At 44.3% G+C, this 15,706-nt stretch overlaps 1 protein-coding gene across 7 annotated transcripts in view; it reads right to left on the bottom strand.

Annotated features, from left to right (window-relative positions):
• LOC139364780 (histone deacetylase 5) overlaps positions 1-15,706 on the bottom strand; it is an 87,545-nt gene that overhangs the window by 24,054 nt on the left and 47,785 nt on the right. For all 7 annotated transcript variants that reach the window (XM_071101845.1, XM_071101844.1, XM_071101843.1 and 4 more), the window contains 6 exons: positions 5,534-5,829; positions 5,219-5,363; positions 4,867-4,975; positions 4,406-4,539; positions 3,258-3,389; positions 2,142-2,254 (listed from right to left, as the gene is read on the bottom strand). In XM_071101845.1, coding sequence (XP_070957946.1) covers positions 2,142-2,254; positions 3,258-3,389; positions 4,406-4,539; positions 4,867-4,975; positions 5,219-5,363; positions 5,534-5,797 — 897 coding nt within the window. In that variant the 5' untranslated portion in view covers positions 5,798-5,829. The remainder of the gene's footprint in view (positions 1-2,141; positions 2,255-3,257; positions 3,390-4,405; positions 4,540-4,866; positions 4,976-5,218; positions 5,364-5,533; positions 5,830-15,706) is intronic.

The raw sequence follows: 15,706 nt of genomic DNA, 5'->3' as shown, positions 1-15,706 counted from the left end.
TTTTAAGAACCCCCCCCCAGCGGGTGTCAGCCTTCTTCACAATGACGTTATTAGGGGAAGACTGACTCAACAGAATCATGAAACAGGGAAAATAAGGGGACAAAAAGTCACCATGCATCCCAAACAAGGTGTTGATCCATGGCAAACTGCCCTATTTGTTGTTAAAACAATGTCACGCTCTCCTTTTTGTGTGCGTCTTACCATTTATCGGCCCGGATCTGCTGGGGCGGCGATGACGCAATAACGTTCTTGATGGGGGTGGCTATTTCGGAAAGTTGCACACAGCAGGCTAACAAGGCACTTATGTCATCAGCGGTCGACTGTTTCTCCGCTTCGAGAGAATGGCAGTAATCAAGTATTTTCAGGAGGGAGGGTAGGGAAAATAAATGGTCTCGGAGATTGACTAATGCTTTTTATTTTTGTTGCCCTACTTTTGGAGAGAAGAGAGAGGAAGTATTTTTGGGTGTTATAAAATGGCAGGGGGAAGATGGTTGTAAATTGAGTGTTGAGAGAGCTGTCTGAATGAGAGGACAAATGCTCATTTGAATTCAAATCATCAATCCTGTTCTACCAAATAGAAAACACATTTATCCATTAAAACACAGGTCTTCTAAAACAGATATTTGAAGAGGTAGATATGGAGAGTAAGACAGAGTACCTGAGAGCTATAGTGTTCCAGCTACAGCTATTCTGTAAATAGCCTGACTACCAGGAAAAACTCAAGTCCCAGGGACAAGAACTGGTAGTTCTGCAATGAAATAGCTAAGGCAGCTAGGCCTATATTTATCTTGTCTTACAAAATGAACAATGGATCAGGTTTTATTATCAAAATGGAGGATAGCAGTCATTCAGAACGCTATGGCTAGCTCTCTCTCCCGCCTACATCCCCTCGTCATCTCTCTCGCTCCCAAGGTTAAGATGTTCCTGGGGCCACTTGATGCACACTGATGCACACTGAGCATCAGACCAACCTTCCGCCCCCCCCTAGTCTACCAAAGCTTATTTTCAGGCCTTATTCACTGCACTCAGCTGCTATCCTCTCGCCCTAGTTTACAATTCAGCCAAGCACAATGACCATACAAGCGTAAAGAATAAGCTACTATTAGCCCTAAAGAACAGTCTACCTAGTCATGTAACACTCCTCATAAGTCCCCATTGCATTTGATCTATAACTAACAGCAGGTTTGATAAAAACTAAACCAAGTCACCAGGTAGCCTATTGAATCCCCAAGCTGACAAGGTTTTAATCTGTCGTTCTGTGCACGAGCAAGGCAGTTAACCCACTGTTCCCCGGGCACTGACGACGTGGATGTCAATTATGGCAGCCCCCCGCACCTCTCTGATTCAGAGAGGTTGGATTAAATGCGGGAGTCACATTTCAGTTGAAGGCATTCAGTTGTACAACTGACTAGGTATCCCCCTTTCCCAATCAGAATGGGTTCCATTTGCATCGGTCTTTCAACACTTTTTATACTAATGCTTCTAATGTGATGAGACATTTTATAAAGCATGCACTCTGTTGGTCCCTGGTACCACAGCAGTAGGTCATGGATTTTGCATTACACATTTCAGGGGCTATAAAATTCCATAGAAGGTAGAATTATATATATTTTTTTTTGTTTGTTGAATTTGACCCTTTTTTTCTCCCCAATTTCGTGGTATCCAATTGTTTTAGTAGCTACTATCTCGTCTCATTGCTACAACTCCCGTACGGGCTCGGGAGAGACGAAGGTTGAAAGTCATGCGTCCTCGGATACACAACCCAACCAAGCCGCACTACTTAACACAGCGCGCATCCAACCCGGAAGCCAGCCGCACTAATGTGTCAGAGGAAACACCGTGCACCTGGCAGCCTTGGTTAGCGCACACTGCGCCCGGCCCGCCACAGGAGTAGCTGGTGCGCGATGAGACAAGGATATCCCTACCGGCCAAACCCTCCCTAACCCGGACGACGCTAGGCCAATTGTGCGTCGCCCCACGGACCTCCCGGTCGCGGCCGGTTACGACAGAGCCTGGGCGCGAACCCAGAGTCTCTGGTGGCACAGCTGGCGCTGCAGTACAGCGCCCTTAACCACTGTAGAATTATATTTTGCAGAGGCGAGGCCCCCCTAGCATCCTCCCACAGCCCTCCCCTCTCTTACCTCTGCGTGAATGTTGGGGACAGAGCCGCTGGAGCCGTTCTCTGCGATGGCGCTGTTGGAGCTGTTGGGCGAGCTGGGCCCGGAGCCAGGGGCACTGCTGCACATGGAGGACACTGCAATGACAATGGAACAGGCCACTCAGAGACAGAACCAACCCAGCATCCCAGGCAGACAGACACCACCGCCAAAACCCTTGTGTGGTACGGCCTTTCTCCAATCTTGCATCAAAATGTACAAATGTGAAGATTAATGTCTAGGTTTTATCAGGCTGTTTTCTATGAGTATACAGAAAGGTAAAAACAGAATAGACCATCATTGGTGACATATACATGGAATCAGAGAACTAGGAAAAAGGACTTCCCAACATTTCTTTGACTGTTTCAAGAGGCCAACATTCTAAGTCCTAATCCGAACTTTCCCAAAAACCCTGTTCCCCTTTTCCCTGCTCCACTGCCAGCTAACCCCCGCCCCCCCAAACCCATCCCCTTTTGTCCTATTCAAGCCTTATGTATTAATCTACATCCTACCCTATTTTTGTTTGCCTCCAATAAGTCCCTATATTTAGTCCCAGAAAAGCTTCTGCTTTCATTAGCAGATGAAACGGGCGAGTTAAATCAAAAGCCTCTATAAGCATAGCTTCTGTTGTGGTCTCGAGAACAACCAGCATTTATACGATCTCCTATGTTTACATACTAGTTGCCCATGACATGGAAACTGGCTAATAGGGCAAACCCTTAAACCTAGCATATGGTAGCTAGCTCCAGTACTTGGTCTGGAAAGGCACTGTGTGGCATGTGTATATAGCCAACCTGGCTAAGTGGGTTATGTAACTAGGTCCTTCTGGGAAATGAGCTTGAGGTGTAGAGTGCCGCGGCCCCGCCGGATGTCTACTTTTACCATCAGGCCAGAGTTGAAATGACCGTTTTATGTTAAGTAGGGTGGTATTTTAGATGGTTTATGGTTCACCCAACCGGATGCTTCTCACTGGGGTTGGTTTACAACTATGAAATGGCACAGGGTGTGGAATTCCAGTTAAAGAGTGTACAATGTATGCGAGTATGTAAATGCATGATGGATGAGAGTGTAAATGCATGGTGTGTGTGTGTACGTTCTCACCAGAGATCTCGATGGCTCTCTTTTTGAAGGTGCTTATCACTGTCCCGTCCTTCCTTCTCAGCAGAGGACTGCTCCTCCTCTCAGCTACCTTCTGTTTTAACCGCGAACGCACCTTCAGATTGGGCTCTGAGGCTGTCGGAGAGAGAGGGCAGCGAGAGAAAGAGAGGTGAGTTTAAAAGACAAATATATACAACAGAAACCATAAATGAGCAACAGCTCATACAGAGTCTATTCAAAACTACTATGGACGGCTACAAATGGGGCTATTTATACAGCTTATTGACTGGGGACACTAAGACTGAAATAAACGTCCATTTCCAACTAACCCCTCCTTCACACAACTGCTTTTTCAGCCCATTGTTGATGCAATGAACGACAGACCAAATTAGACTAATGGAAGTAAAACAGAGATTGGACCCCAGGAAGAATACCTGCTGCTTTGGCAAAAGCTAATGGGGATCCAAATAAACCAATAAGGAGGGATGGGAAAAAATAGGAATTGGGGCAATTAAGCAAAAGCCCCGGGTTTAATTTAATTAGCCTCCAATAGCGGTGCTTTCCACTGGACGTCACACACTCCACCCACCTATGTAGACCAGCCAAGACCTTTAGCCCTGATAACATCATGGGCTTTAGTATGGCTTTCATTTTATTAGAAATCAAAATGTTTGGGGTGAGGACGATCAGAGAGACTGAAGTAAGGAGAATGCACACACACACACTCAGAGCTATACCTTTCAGTCACAAGTCCCAGTAAGCACAAGCTAACAAGTCTATGGAAACAATACCAAACAACAACACGCAATACAATTACATCTAGATCCACAGCAAGCATATATTTAAGCATGTGTCATGGGTCAGCTTCTCAGACCCAGATTAAGCTTACTGCTGGACTAAAACACGTTCATTGGAAAGTCTCCAACCTCCATTTAGTGAACCACCCCGCTCCATTGGCTTGTCTGTGGGTGGGCTTAATTATTTACGTGAGTGTGTAGCTATTGCCCACCAGTCTTCACCAACACTGCTGCGATGACTCATTCTGACTCATACCAGCAAAGGAGAAACACTAAAATGTACACACATACCTACTGTCAGACATGGGTAGGTGCCTCAAAGTAATGCAGACCTGCAACCACACACACACTCACCAGTCTTCCGGAGAGGGAAATCATCCCTGACCTCGTAGGACCCCAGTAGCGGGGGCAATTTGTAGGAGGGCGGCGTTCCCGGAGTGTTACTCTGAGGGGGGGAGTTGGGGTCCAGAGAGGTGTGGTGGGCCCCCCTGATGAAGCCATAACAGGTAAGATAGCAGAATCAGTTGATACTACTTGTGATGTAGACAAGACATTTTCTGACTAGATTAAAACCTCTATCTATTTGGCATGACACCCGCGGAGGAAGGTAAACAAGACATACCACCATCTGGAGTTAAGTATTTTTTAACAGTTCACTCCGGGTCAATGCATATGTAGGAGCTCTAAGAGTCCTAGCTAAGGTGTAGCCCTTCCTCCATATTCATTAACCTTTAAAGTCCATGGCTCTTGGCCAGTCTGCCCGCTAACGTTAGCCAGCCTCAGAACTCAAATTAGATGTCGATGGTTAGGCTCACCAGCATTTCTGGGGGAAGGAATGGTTTAGTCCGCCAGGTGTACCAGGCTCTTTTTTGCTCAGGAGGAACTCCTGGAGCTTCAGCTTCACCTCCGTACTGGCAATGGCACCTTCCGGAACAAACCATCAACACAAAGCTATTATAACTCTAACAAAGACCAACAGCTATGGAGTATGAGGATCTAAACTAGAGCAATAACAGTAGCACTGTATAACTCTATCAAGTAAAAGTGTCTGATAAGACATAGCTACCGTATATTTCAGTGTTTACTTTCTGAAAGCTTCTCTTCATACATACACCAGATATCTACTGCTCAGTGTGTGAGTGTGTGTCCTCTATGTGTACTACTCACTCTCTTTGCCCTTCTCCTTGTTGCGTAGCATGAGGAGCTGCTGCTCCAGCCTCTGTTTCTCCAGCTCTTCATGCCTCTGCTGCTCCAGCTTCCTCTTCTGCTCCAGCTCCTGCTGCCGCTTGGCCGCCAAGATCTCCTGCTGCTGCTGCAGGGACGCCAGGGGGAAGGAAAGCCAGAGAGAGGGGATGTCAAATGAAGCTCAAACTGACTGCCAGAAACTAACTGATCGGTCCAGTGGCGTGTGGCTAAAGACGTTTCTCACCCCACCCCTTGCCCCACCCACCCACCAGCCTTCCTAAAGCGTATCCCCATTACCTTCAGGTGCTCCTGCAGCTGAACCTCATGCTGGCGTGTCAGAACCTCATGCTGCTTCTGGAACTCAGCAAAGAGGAGCTGTTTCTGAAGCTCCTGTTGCTGCTTGAGGAGGAGCAGTTCATGCTGCAGTTGCTGCTCCCTCATGGCTGGGTCCACCCCTCCACCTCCTCCGCCCAGGGGTCCCAGCCTGGGATCTGTCCTCAGGTCCACGGGACCGCCGCCACCGCCAACACCCTGCTCACTGCCGCCCACAGGGCTCTGCATCCCCGAGGGGAGAGTTGTCTTCACCTCCACAGCTAGATGGAGGAAGGGGTGGAGAGCGGAGAGAGTGGGAAGGAGACAGAAGGAAATGAGAGTAAAGGAGGGAAAGAACAGAGGGAGACGCAAGGTAAAGGAGGGGAGCAGACAAAGAACAAAAAAATAGTTTGTTAAATGGTGATCAAATAAACATGAAGTACAGCAGTTCAAAATAGTTTTTTTCCCCCAATCAGAAACAAAACAAAATCTTCTGATACTGCGGAAATGTTGAGGTTAAAGTTCAAGGACTGAAGTAATTCCCTTTGATAGAAATTACATTTAACTTAGTTTGACTACCATAATACATATATGTCTTTTAGCCATGAGGCTTGGCACAGATCTACTGTATCTCACTGAGTGAAGTCAACAAGGGCACACCGAGTAGGTTGTAGAGACATTCATTGCAGTGACAACCAGTTTCTATAAGGACAAACATGTCCTATCTAATAGAGTGACCCTGGAAACCGACCGGGTCCATCTTTCAGTGTATTACTGCTTTCAGAAATCAGACCAGGAGTTCAATAATGTTTGGCATGCTAGCTCTCTCTGGAGGCGTTGCATAACTCCACCATGATGACAGCGTTCAGTAGAGTTGGACACACTACTGTCGTACAGTACACACATCAGGAGGAATAAAGTTTGGGGCCTGTTCTCTCTGCTGGCAAAAGTATGAAGGGTGCAAGTTGTATTTAGAACACTTAGGAGAGTGTTTAAGTGTACTACTTTAAAAGTATGATTCCACAGAAGTGTGCGAGTGCTTATGTGGTTCCTGAATAATTAAATCACAGTATGTACATTTATACAGTACATACTTCAATGACTGAAGGAGCGTTCTTGGAGTGTTTCCGTGCGACTGTTAGTGTTACGCAAAGAGTCATCACTTCAACAGCTGATGAAGAGTAACACCATTCATGGTTTACTAGTTATTCATTTTGTATGGCGCATGTTATCGCCATGAATTACAAGGAATCCATCCGTATCACGCTAGGTAACTCTATACTAGTGTGTCGATGTATGCATTTTGCTCAATAGGAGACAGTATTGAACAGTAGGGATGGGAGCGGACCTTGCTAAAAATAGCCAGGGCGACTATCGATACATAGAGGGCACATCATTACATAACCTGGGAGGACCACAGTAGGCAGGGCCGGGGCGAGGGCAGAGCCAAGACCGGGGCGAGGGCAGAGCCAAGACCGGGGCGAGGGCAGAGCCAAGACCGGATCGAGGGCAGAGCCAAGACCGGGACGAGGGCAGAGCCAAGACCGGGACGAGGGCAGAGCCAAGACCGGGACGAGGGCAGAGCCAAGACCGGGACGAGGGCAGAGCCAAGACCGGGACGAGGGCAGAGCCAAGACCGGGACGAGGGCAGAGCCAAGACCGGGACGAGGGCAGAGCCAAGACCGGGACGAGGGCAGAGCCAAGACCAGGACGAGGGCAGAGCCAGGGCACTCTACGACACTCCAGGAGCTTTGTCTCTGATACATTAAGCACAGAGTTGGCAGCAACGCACAGCATCCCAAAGCCGCAAAGCCACTGGCAAGTGCTGCTGCCAAACAGACAAGCAAGCACAGCCACCTGGCAAGGGCAATGCTACTGTTTTAGACCTTTCCTTAAGTCGACAGAGAAATCAGGGATTGGGCTATTGGGCTATTGTGTGCCCCAAGGTGGCTTCCAATGCACCCAACCGTTTCCATTATCCATTTGTTTCACCTTTCATTAACCCTCAATGGCCACAAGGCTTGACATTGGTGCAGGGTCAGAACTGAGTAGGACAAGACACTAAGGTTTAACATCTCAAACAAATGCAGAAAAAAACAATGGAAGTGATTAGTGGGCAGGCAGAGAAGCACTCAGTCTGCAACAATGGTCAAGGGTAAAGAGGTTGACTGCCGCCCGTGCATTGGTGGATGTAGAGTATTGGATCCCAGCTGTAGGCTAGGACCTAATGAGAAGGCACCGATTCTGTGTCACAGATGGTTAAGTCACTCAGTGACCAGATAATGAGAGAGAAGAGATAGGCTAACTCCTGTGGAAAAAATACATGGGAGACTGAGGGAGCAGCTAGCACTAGCTGAAAAGCACTGCTTTGTGAGTTTGATTCTGAACGCAACGGCATCTATGAGTGGACCTCCAAGCCTGGAGAACTAAACCAGTTATTTTTCATCGAAGTTGCATGCAGTTAAAGACAATTATAAATAAAATAAAAAGTAAATCTAGGGTCAGATAAGGCTGGGAATTGCCAGGGACCTTACGATATCACGACACTTCGGTGCCGATATGTATTGTGATTCACACACACACAGCAATTTGATTCTGTGATTTTATTGTGATTTGAAGTTCCAAACATATTGCTCACTCATGGTTTAAATTAATATTAGATTAGACCTAATCTAGAGTTTGTAACTAGGTTTATATAATTAAGCAGATGTTTTGCACCATTTACTTTTTAAAGACTAGATTAGTAAAACACTAAACTACAGGTGTATTTATAAATTCAATCTGGAGTGCCAGAGTGTGCTCTGGGCAATTGTAAATTCAGAGTGTTTCGCTCTGGCTGAGGAGTAGGGTTGATCCGAGCGTTCTGGCACTCAAGCACCCAAGCCAACTGGCTAATGTTGGCTAGCTTGCTAGCTACTTCCAGACACAAATGAGAGAACACCTCACTGACCATTTTACTCACCCTAGCAGAGCTGGTTAGGCTGTTTTCATGTTATCCAGAGCGCGTTGGTGACTGTGCTGCTGGCAACAATTTAATTATGCTTTTTGCCCATGTTTACTGACACCGGCTATATTCAACGAGTGTTGAGTCTGTCAATTCATCAGTTATTCTGCGCTCTGGCACACTCAGACGAGAGTGCTCTGCTACTGCAGGGCAGCTCTCTAGGCCCTCTACTCTTTGATATTTTTATCAATGACCTGCCACTGGCATTAAACAAAACATGTGTGTCCATGTATACTGATTATGATTCAACCATATACGCAACCACAGCTAATGAAGTCACTGAAACCCTTAACAAAGAGTTGCAGTCTGTTTTGGAATGGGTAGCCAGTAATAAACTGGTCCTGAACATCTCTAAACCTAAGAGCATTGTATTTGGTACAAATAATTCCTTATGTGCTAGACCTCAGCTAAATCTGGTAATGAATGGTGTGGCTGTTGAACAAGTTGAGAATACTAAATTACTTGGCGTTACCTTAGATTGTAAACTGTCATAGTCAAAATATATAGATTTAATGGTTGTAAAGATGGGGAGAGATCTTGCTGTAATAAAGAGATGGTCTGCTTTGACACCACACTCCAAAAAGAAAGTCCTGCAAGCTCTAGTTTAGTCTAATCTTGATTATTGTCCAGTCGTGTGGTCCAGTGCTGCAAGGAAAGATCTAGTTAAGCTGCAGCTGGCCCAGAACAGAGTGGCACGTTTTGCTCCTAATTGTAATCAGAGGTCTGATATAAATACTATGCATGCCAGTCTCTCTTGGCTAAGAGTTGAAGAGAGACTGACTGCATCATTTCTTTTCATAACAAACAATGTGTTTAAAATCCCAAATTGTTTGCATAATCAATTTTACACACAGCTCTGACACACACACACTTATCCCACCAGACATGCCACTAGGGGTCTTTTCATAGTCCCCAAATCCAGAACAATTATATAGAGCCCTTATTGCATGGAACTTCCATCTCATATTGCTAAAATAAACAAACAATTGTTTTTTTTTAACTGATAAAGCAATGCCTCTCCCCTATTTGGCCTAGATAGTGCGTGTATGCATTGATATGTAGGCTACGTGTGCCTTTTTAAAAATGTATGTAGTTCTGTCCTTGTCTAATGATGTCATTCTGTATTATGTTTCATGTTTTGTGTGGACCCCAGGAAGAGTAGCTGCTGCTTTTGCAACAGATAATGGGGATCCTAATAAAATACCAGATAGCCAGATTGAATTTACAAATGTACCCTATGACTAGTGAAACATGTCATAATGGATTTACCATAGAAATAGAACATATTTCTACAGAAACAAACCAGCACGGGTCATTGTTAGTTTGTTAGCTAGCAAGCAAAGTGAGTTTTCACTTCGGGCTAGTGATTAAATACATTTTTTACATTTACATTTGACACTTCAGTCATTTAGCTGACGTTCTTATCCAGAGCGACTTAGAAGCAATGTGTGTTAAGGTCCTTGCTCAAGGGTGCAGACAGATTTTTAATCTAGTCGACTCGGGTTACTGGCCCAATGTTCATAACCGCTAGGCTACCTGCCACAGTCAAAGAGTGAGCCTGCTAGTTGAGTTGTTTATCAACTGAAAATAAAGATCATACAATGACATTTGATTAACTTAAAACCTCCTCCTTTGGTAGTTATGATTTAATCCCTAAACTAAGTTTAACAGTTATTTTAAAACAATGGCACAACAATATTATATTAGATCTCATTTTAAAGTCCAAATTAAACTTAGTTTAGAAGGGTTAAATGTAACTATGATTAGTTTAAAACTAGGTTGAAAAACTTGGTGCAACAAGATAAGAGTTAATCCATGTTGGTGCAGCCCACCCTATATGTCGGCTGCAGATAGAAGAGAGCACAAAAAAAATATCATATTGATCAGGCAGTGCTGAAAACATGTTAGATCAATATTTTTAAAAAGGTGGAAAACAAGCTATAGGATGAAAAATACCTGAGTTTTGGCGCAGGTACAAATATCGATATATTGTCCAAAAATAATTTTGCAATATGTAACTAACACTCTTTCTCCCCCCCCCACTTTCCTCTTGCTCTCCCTCCCAGGTGAATGCTGAGTAGGGTAACTATGCCAGACTGGATGATAAATGAGTAGGTACAACTGTGCTTCAGAGGTAGCCCTTTATCAAAATGCAAAAACGAATGATTTCGGGTGTGAAACAATTACTTAAATCAGTGTTTTTGTCCTGCAAGTTATTAAGAGTCCAAAGTCAGCAACTACCCATTAAGATTGCAAAAATGCTAATACAGGGAAAATAAAATGGATATCGACGACAGTAAAGTGGAATAACATTTAACCACAATAGCAGCTTGCCTCAAGTACTTTAGGCCAGAGACTTAGGGTTTGGATGACTTTGGGATTAGGCCTCTGAGGTAGACCAGAGAATAGCATACTTACAATTTAATATTTGGAAGGTGTTCCTAATGTTTTGTATACTCGGTGTACATTCACATTGTATGTCACAGCATTAAGAAGGATTTTCACCTTAGAGATTGCTGATTGGAGCATGCAGAGTTAACCAACAGGGTAATGATCCAATAGCTCTGTTGGTGGTCTGGCGGAAGCTTTCGGCTTATTCAAAATAAGATTACTATCCTTTATCAGTCGGCTTCTATATTTAACCTTCCAGACAATTGTGTGTGTGTGTGTGTGTGTGTGTGTGTGTCAGCCATTTGACATCATTGCATCCCTTTCTTAAGTCGCCAGGAAAACTTTGGTTGTTGGGTGCCAGCCAACCAAATGAGCTTAACATCGATCACCCAAAACACCTCAGTCAGAGAGAAAATAGGGGAGAAGGCATTGAATGAATGAGCCAAAGGGAGAGTGCCTATTGCGATGTACCAGGTATGCCAAATGATCGTCGAGGCCTTCCATTCGAGAAACAAATGTACAAATCTGAAATCTGTACATCAATAATGACTTGTAAAAGCCATCAATGGTGCTCAATTACACCAACTTTGGTGTGACATGATTGGTTGTTGTCAGAGTGGTGCAATGTGCAAATAAGTATTGGGCTCCTTTGCAGTGTTCAAATCCTCAATGAATTTGTAGGCACACAAAATACTTTAATGACACTGTCTGACTGTGCATTCAAAAGGAATCATGTGGTGTTGCCTGCTCCACTGTTTCGAGACAGTGAGCAGAGGGAGTCTGAGGAAAGATACTTTTTGATGATCGGCCCAAATTATCAAACGAGGGAACAGCCGCCAGGAGAACTCACAGGGGAGTTGCATCTGAGGCGGAAGGAACTACCGTCAGTCCCATATAGCAAATCAGCTGTGCCAAACAGGTGTGGCTTTAACTCTGCAGCAAAAAAATACAGCAACACTTTCTATGAGGTGCTGCATGGTTAAACTATAGATGAATAATACATTTCTTCCTAGCCCAATTGATTATCGAGGCGATAACATGCTTGAGGCGTTAATTTTTCATCCAAGAACTCCACCACCTTGTCCTAGACAGACAGTTGCTAAACTTCTGGGTTCAACTTTGGTTCAGAAGTCTACTTCAAAAGAAACAAACCAGACGAAACAAAAAAGCAAAAAAAAGGGAGGGAAGAAAAAGATAAGAGGAACCAACAGACAATTTTTGGTCAGAAATGGGATGTTAAAAGTCACAGTTTGAACACAGCCAAGAAAAAGAAAAGTAATATGGATCTTTCTTTTTAAATGAGGCAAAAAGTTGCTTGTAAAATCCTTGGCCTTTATTTAACTAGGTTAGTTAAAAACACAAATTCTTATTTTCAATGACGGCCAAGGAACAGTGGGTTAAACTGCCTTGTTCAGGGGCAGGACAACAGATCTTTACCTTGTCGGATTAGGGATTCGAACTTGCAACCTTTCGGTTACAAGTCTGATGCTCTAACCACTAGGCTACCAACTATCCTGCAACAGTATCCACCAGGAATTGTTTAAGTTATGCTTGTGCTCACCTTATTAAAAAAAAAAATTTAAACCACAATTTTCCTCTAAGAATTCTAATGATATAACCAGAGAAGTATTGTAATTTCTAAGTTTGCTGTAACTAAGCTCTATTCTTTACCATGCGAGTCCTTAATACAATAATTAAAGAAAGCAAGGAGAATGCTCTTGAAGAAACAGCTACCTCAGAATTTAAAGTTTACAAAAAAAACATTACAGTGTCTTCGCAACTTGACAAGGTGAAAATAGAGGCAAGGGGTGAGGGGGTACCTCCTCGTTAAAAATAAACAAAGATTTTGCATTGTGTGGTGTTTCAAGGCAGAAACAGAGGAAGAGGTGGGAGGGAGATTTCTGGATAAGGAAGCCAACTAGGCCTAATCAATGAAAGGGTAGATACCCTGGGGGAGGGCCAGGAAGCAGAGCACTCAAATTTACTCAGATTATATTTTACTCCATGGATTACTGTAATCGCCTGTAAATGAGTCTAAAAATAGCACTCCCCCTCTCCCCATGATGATGGCTGTCTGCATAAAGGGTGTGTGTGTGTGTGTGTGTGTGTAAGTACACACGTTAAAGGGAGATGGAGAGTGTATGCAGGATTTTAGGGTTAGCTCAATGTTAACTTGGCTAAAGCCGTGTATCTAGTCTGTGATAAAATCAAAACATACTGTATTCACTCAGTGCCCCTGCCTTTGCCAACAGGCAACACGAGTAGACCTAATATTGAAACTATGATCAACACTCTTATGACTGATGAGAGGCCTTACAGTGCAGTGCAATTGACTGAATAAAAGGGTCTATTTAAATGCTTTATTTTGTGTGCCATCATTGGGGAGAGGAAGACCAGTAGATGGAGACCCGCTAGTTTGCCACAGCCTTTATGTACGACAACCAAAGTTCCCCCAATTAAGACAGAAAGATCCATCTCCCAAGGGAGTATTCTGGTTTACACACTCCACTGCCAGCTTTGTGTCACCTAATTATGCCAACCACTCCCTCTCTTCCAGAGCTGGGCGTCATTTTAAACCTCCACTCAAAGCCGTTAGTTACACGAGACACTGTCACACAAAGGCATGGATTATGCCTCCTCTGCCCCTTCTTCCTCCAATAACATGGAGGATGTGAGTCTTCTAGAGAGAGGGCCAGAGGAAATCATTCTTTCTAATCAAATTATCACATTAATTAGGCCCTAGCCAGACAAGGACGGAGGAGAGGAGAGCTACAAGCCAGGTGAGCATAGCAGGAGTACAATAAGGGTACAAAAAAAGTTTGACATCCAGGGTACCCCCGTCCCCTGTTCTGATTGTCGGACTGGTCGTTGATTGGATAGATGAAAGTATCAATGAGATCAATTTTGTTGCCGCCATGAATTATGCAAGCCATTAAATTCAGCCAATAGACGAGCACGCTGCTGCTAACTGGATGCACAAGCATTTTAGACTCCAGGGGATCTAGTGGGAACCCCTGCTGTGTTTGACATTGGCAATTTTATTTTTATTTAACTAGGCAAGTCAGTTAAGACCAAATTCTTATTTACAATAATGACCTACCCCGGCAAAACCCTAACAACGCTGGGCCAATTGTGCACCACCCATCACGGCCGATTGTGATACAGTCTGGAATCGAACCAGGGTCTGTAGTGACGCTTCTAGCACTGAGAAGCAGTGCCTTAGACCGCTGTGCCCCTCGGGGGCCCCAATAAACATGTGAGTAAGTAAGAAGTGTCTTTTGGTCTTCTTGTAAAAGGCTTCAATTAGTTTCAAGTTGCGGCTTGTCATGCAATATGTACGTTTTCAATTGATACTGTACATTTACTTCTCCGAGGAACCCCTTTGTTTACTCTCAAAATGGCTGCACCATAGTATAGCCTAGATCTGCTTCTATCTATAGCTGGAGCCAAAGGCACTCTCCCTACACCTGCAATCCTTTCCTTCTGCTCCTCCATTTTCAGAGCGCCCCCGACACTCATCTCTCGCTCTTCCCTTTCTCTCTCGCTCCCAGCAGAGATTAGACACAAGCAGCGACAGAACAAAGTCTGCCTGCGAAAAATGTCTGTTATAAATAACCCTGGATTAATAATGCACGGGGGGGGGGTAGCACACTGCGCTTTTAAAAGCGCACGCTTCTAAAAGCGCACGCTTCTATTTTGGGTTTTTCCAAAATTTGTATTGCTGCTCGCTCAGTAGCTTCCAGCTCATCCCTGCTATCTCCGTCTTGGATGCGGATGCTGCAGAGGCAGCTACAAAAGGGAATATGGCATTCCCTTGCAGAGTACAGGCTTTGATCTAGCTATATCTGTTTATGTGGAAAACACAAAGAGCAACTGCCCCTAAAAATCAACTAATCACTTTGAAAACAGAGTCAGAAACATTTATTATAGTGTGAAAATTGACTACAAAGTGTAAATAGGATAATTTGACATAAAAGGCAGTCATCTAAAACGGTGTATGGAGCCTCAGTGCGTCACAACGAGTAAATGAAGGTTGCGTTTGGATTACAATTGTCAACAGATCATGCCCACTTTTGCCACGCTCCACGTGCAAAACGCCCGCCGCCCTCTTCCCTTCATTGAACGTGGCTCCAATATTTCATCACCCCAAACACGTTCCAATGATCACGTGCCCTATACGACTAGATCAAGCCTCCACAGCCAAAGATCTATGGTTTGCATGCCCTGCCGAAGGAACCTAGCTAGTATGTGGAATAGACCTAGCTAGTGTGTGGAGTGCTTCAGTCCCCAAGTCTGCACCAGTAACGCTAGGTTGATGTGCAACGACCGGTGGTCGTGAGTATAACCAGAGATACTGGATAGTGGTTTTAGAAAGTATTCATACCCCTCGACATATTCCCCAAAAATAAATTGTTACAGCCTGAATTCAAAATGGGTAAGGAAAAAAGTATTCCATCTACACACAATACCCCATAATGACAAAGGGAAAACATGTTTTTAGAAATGTTTGCAAATTTAAATAACTATTCACACCCCTGAGTCAATTCACGTTAGAATCCCCTTTAGCAGCGATTACAGCTGTGAGTCTTTCTGGGTAAGTCTGTCCATTACTATTCTTTAAGCGCTGTCAAATTAGTTGTTGATCAATGCGAAACAACCATTTCAAGTCTTGCCATAGATTGTCAAGCAGATTTAAATCAGCTATTTGTAACGTTGGAAGACATTTTCTGACCGATGCATGCTACATTTGGTTTGATTTCAGG

The sequence above is a fragment of the Oncorhynchus clarkii genome, chromosome 13 (assembly GCF_045791955.1).
Source record: "Oncorhynchus clarkii lewisi isolate Uvic-CL-2024 chromosome 13, UVic_Ocla_1.0, whole genome shotgun sequence".
In the NCBI taxonomy this organism is placed as follows: domain Eukaryota; kingdom Metazoa; phylum Chordata; class Actinopteri; order Salmoniformes; family Salmonidae; genus Oncorhynchus; species Oncorhynchus clarkii.
This window is presented reverse-complemented; position numbering and strand designations above follow the sequence as displayed.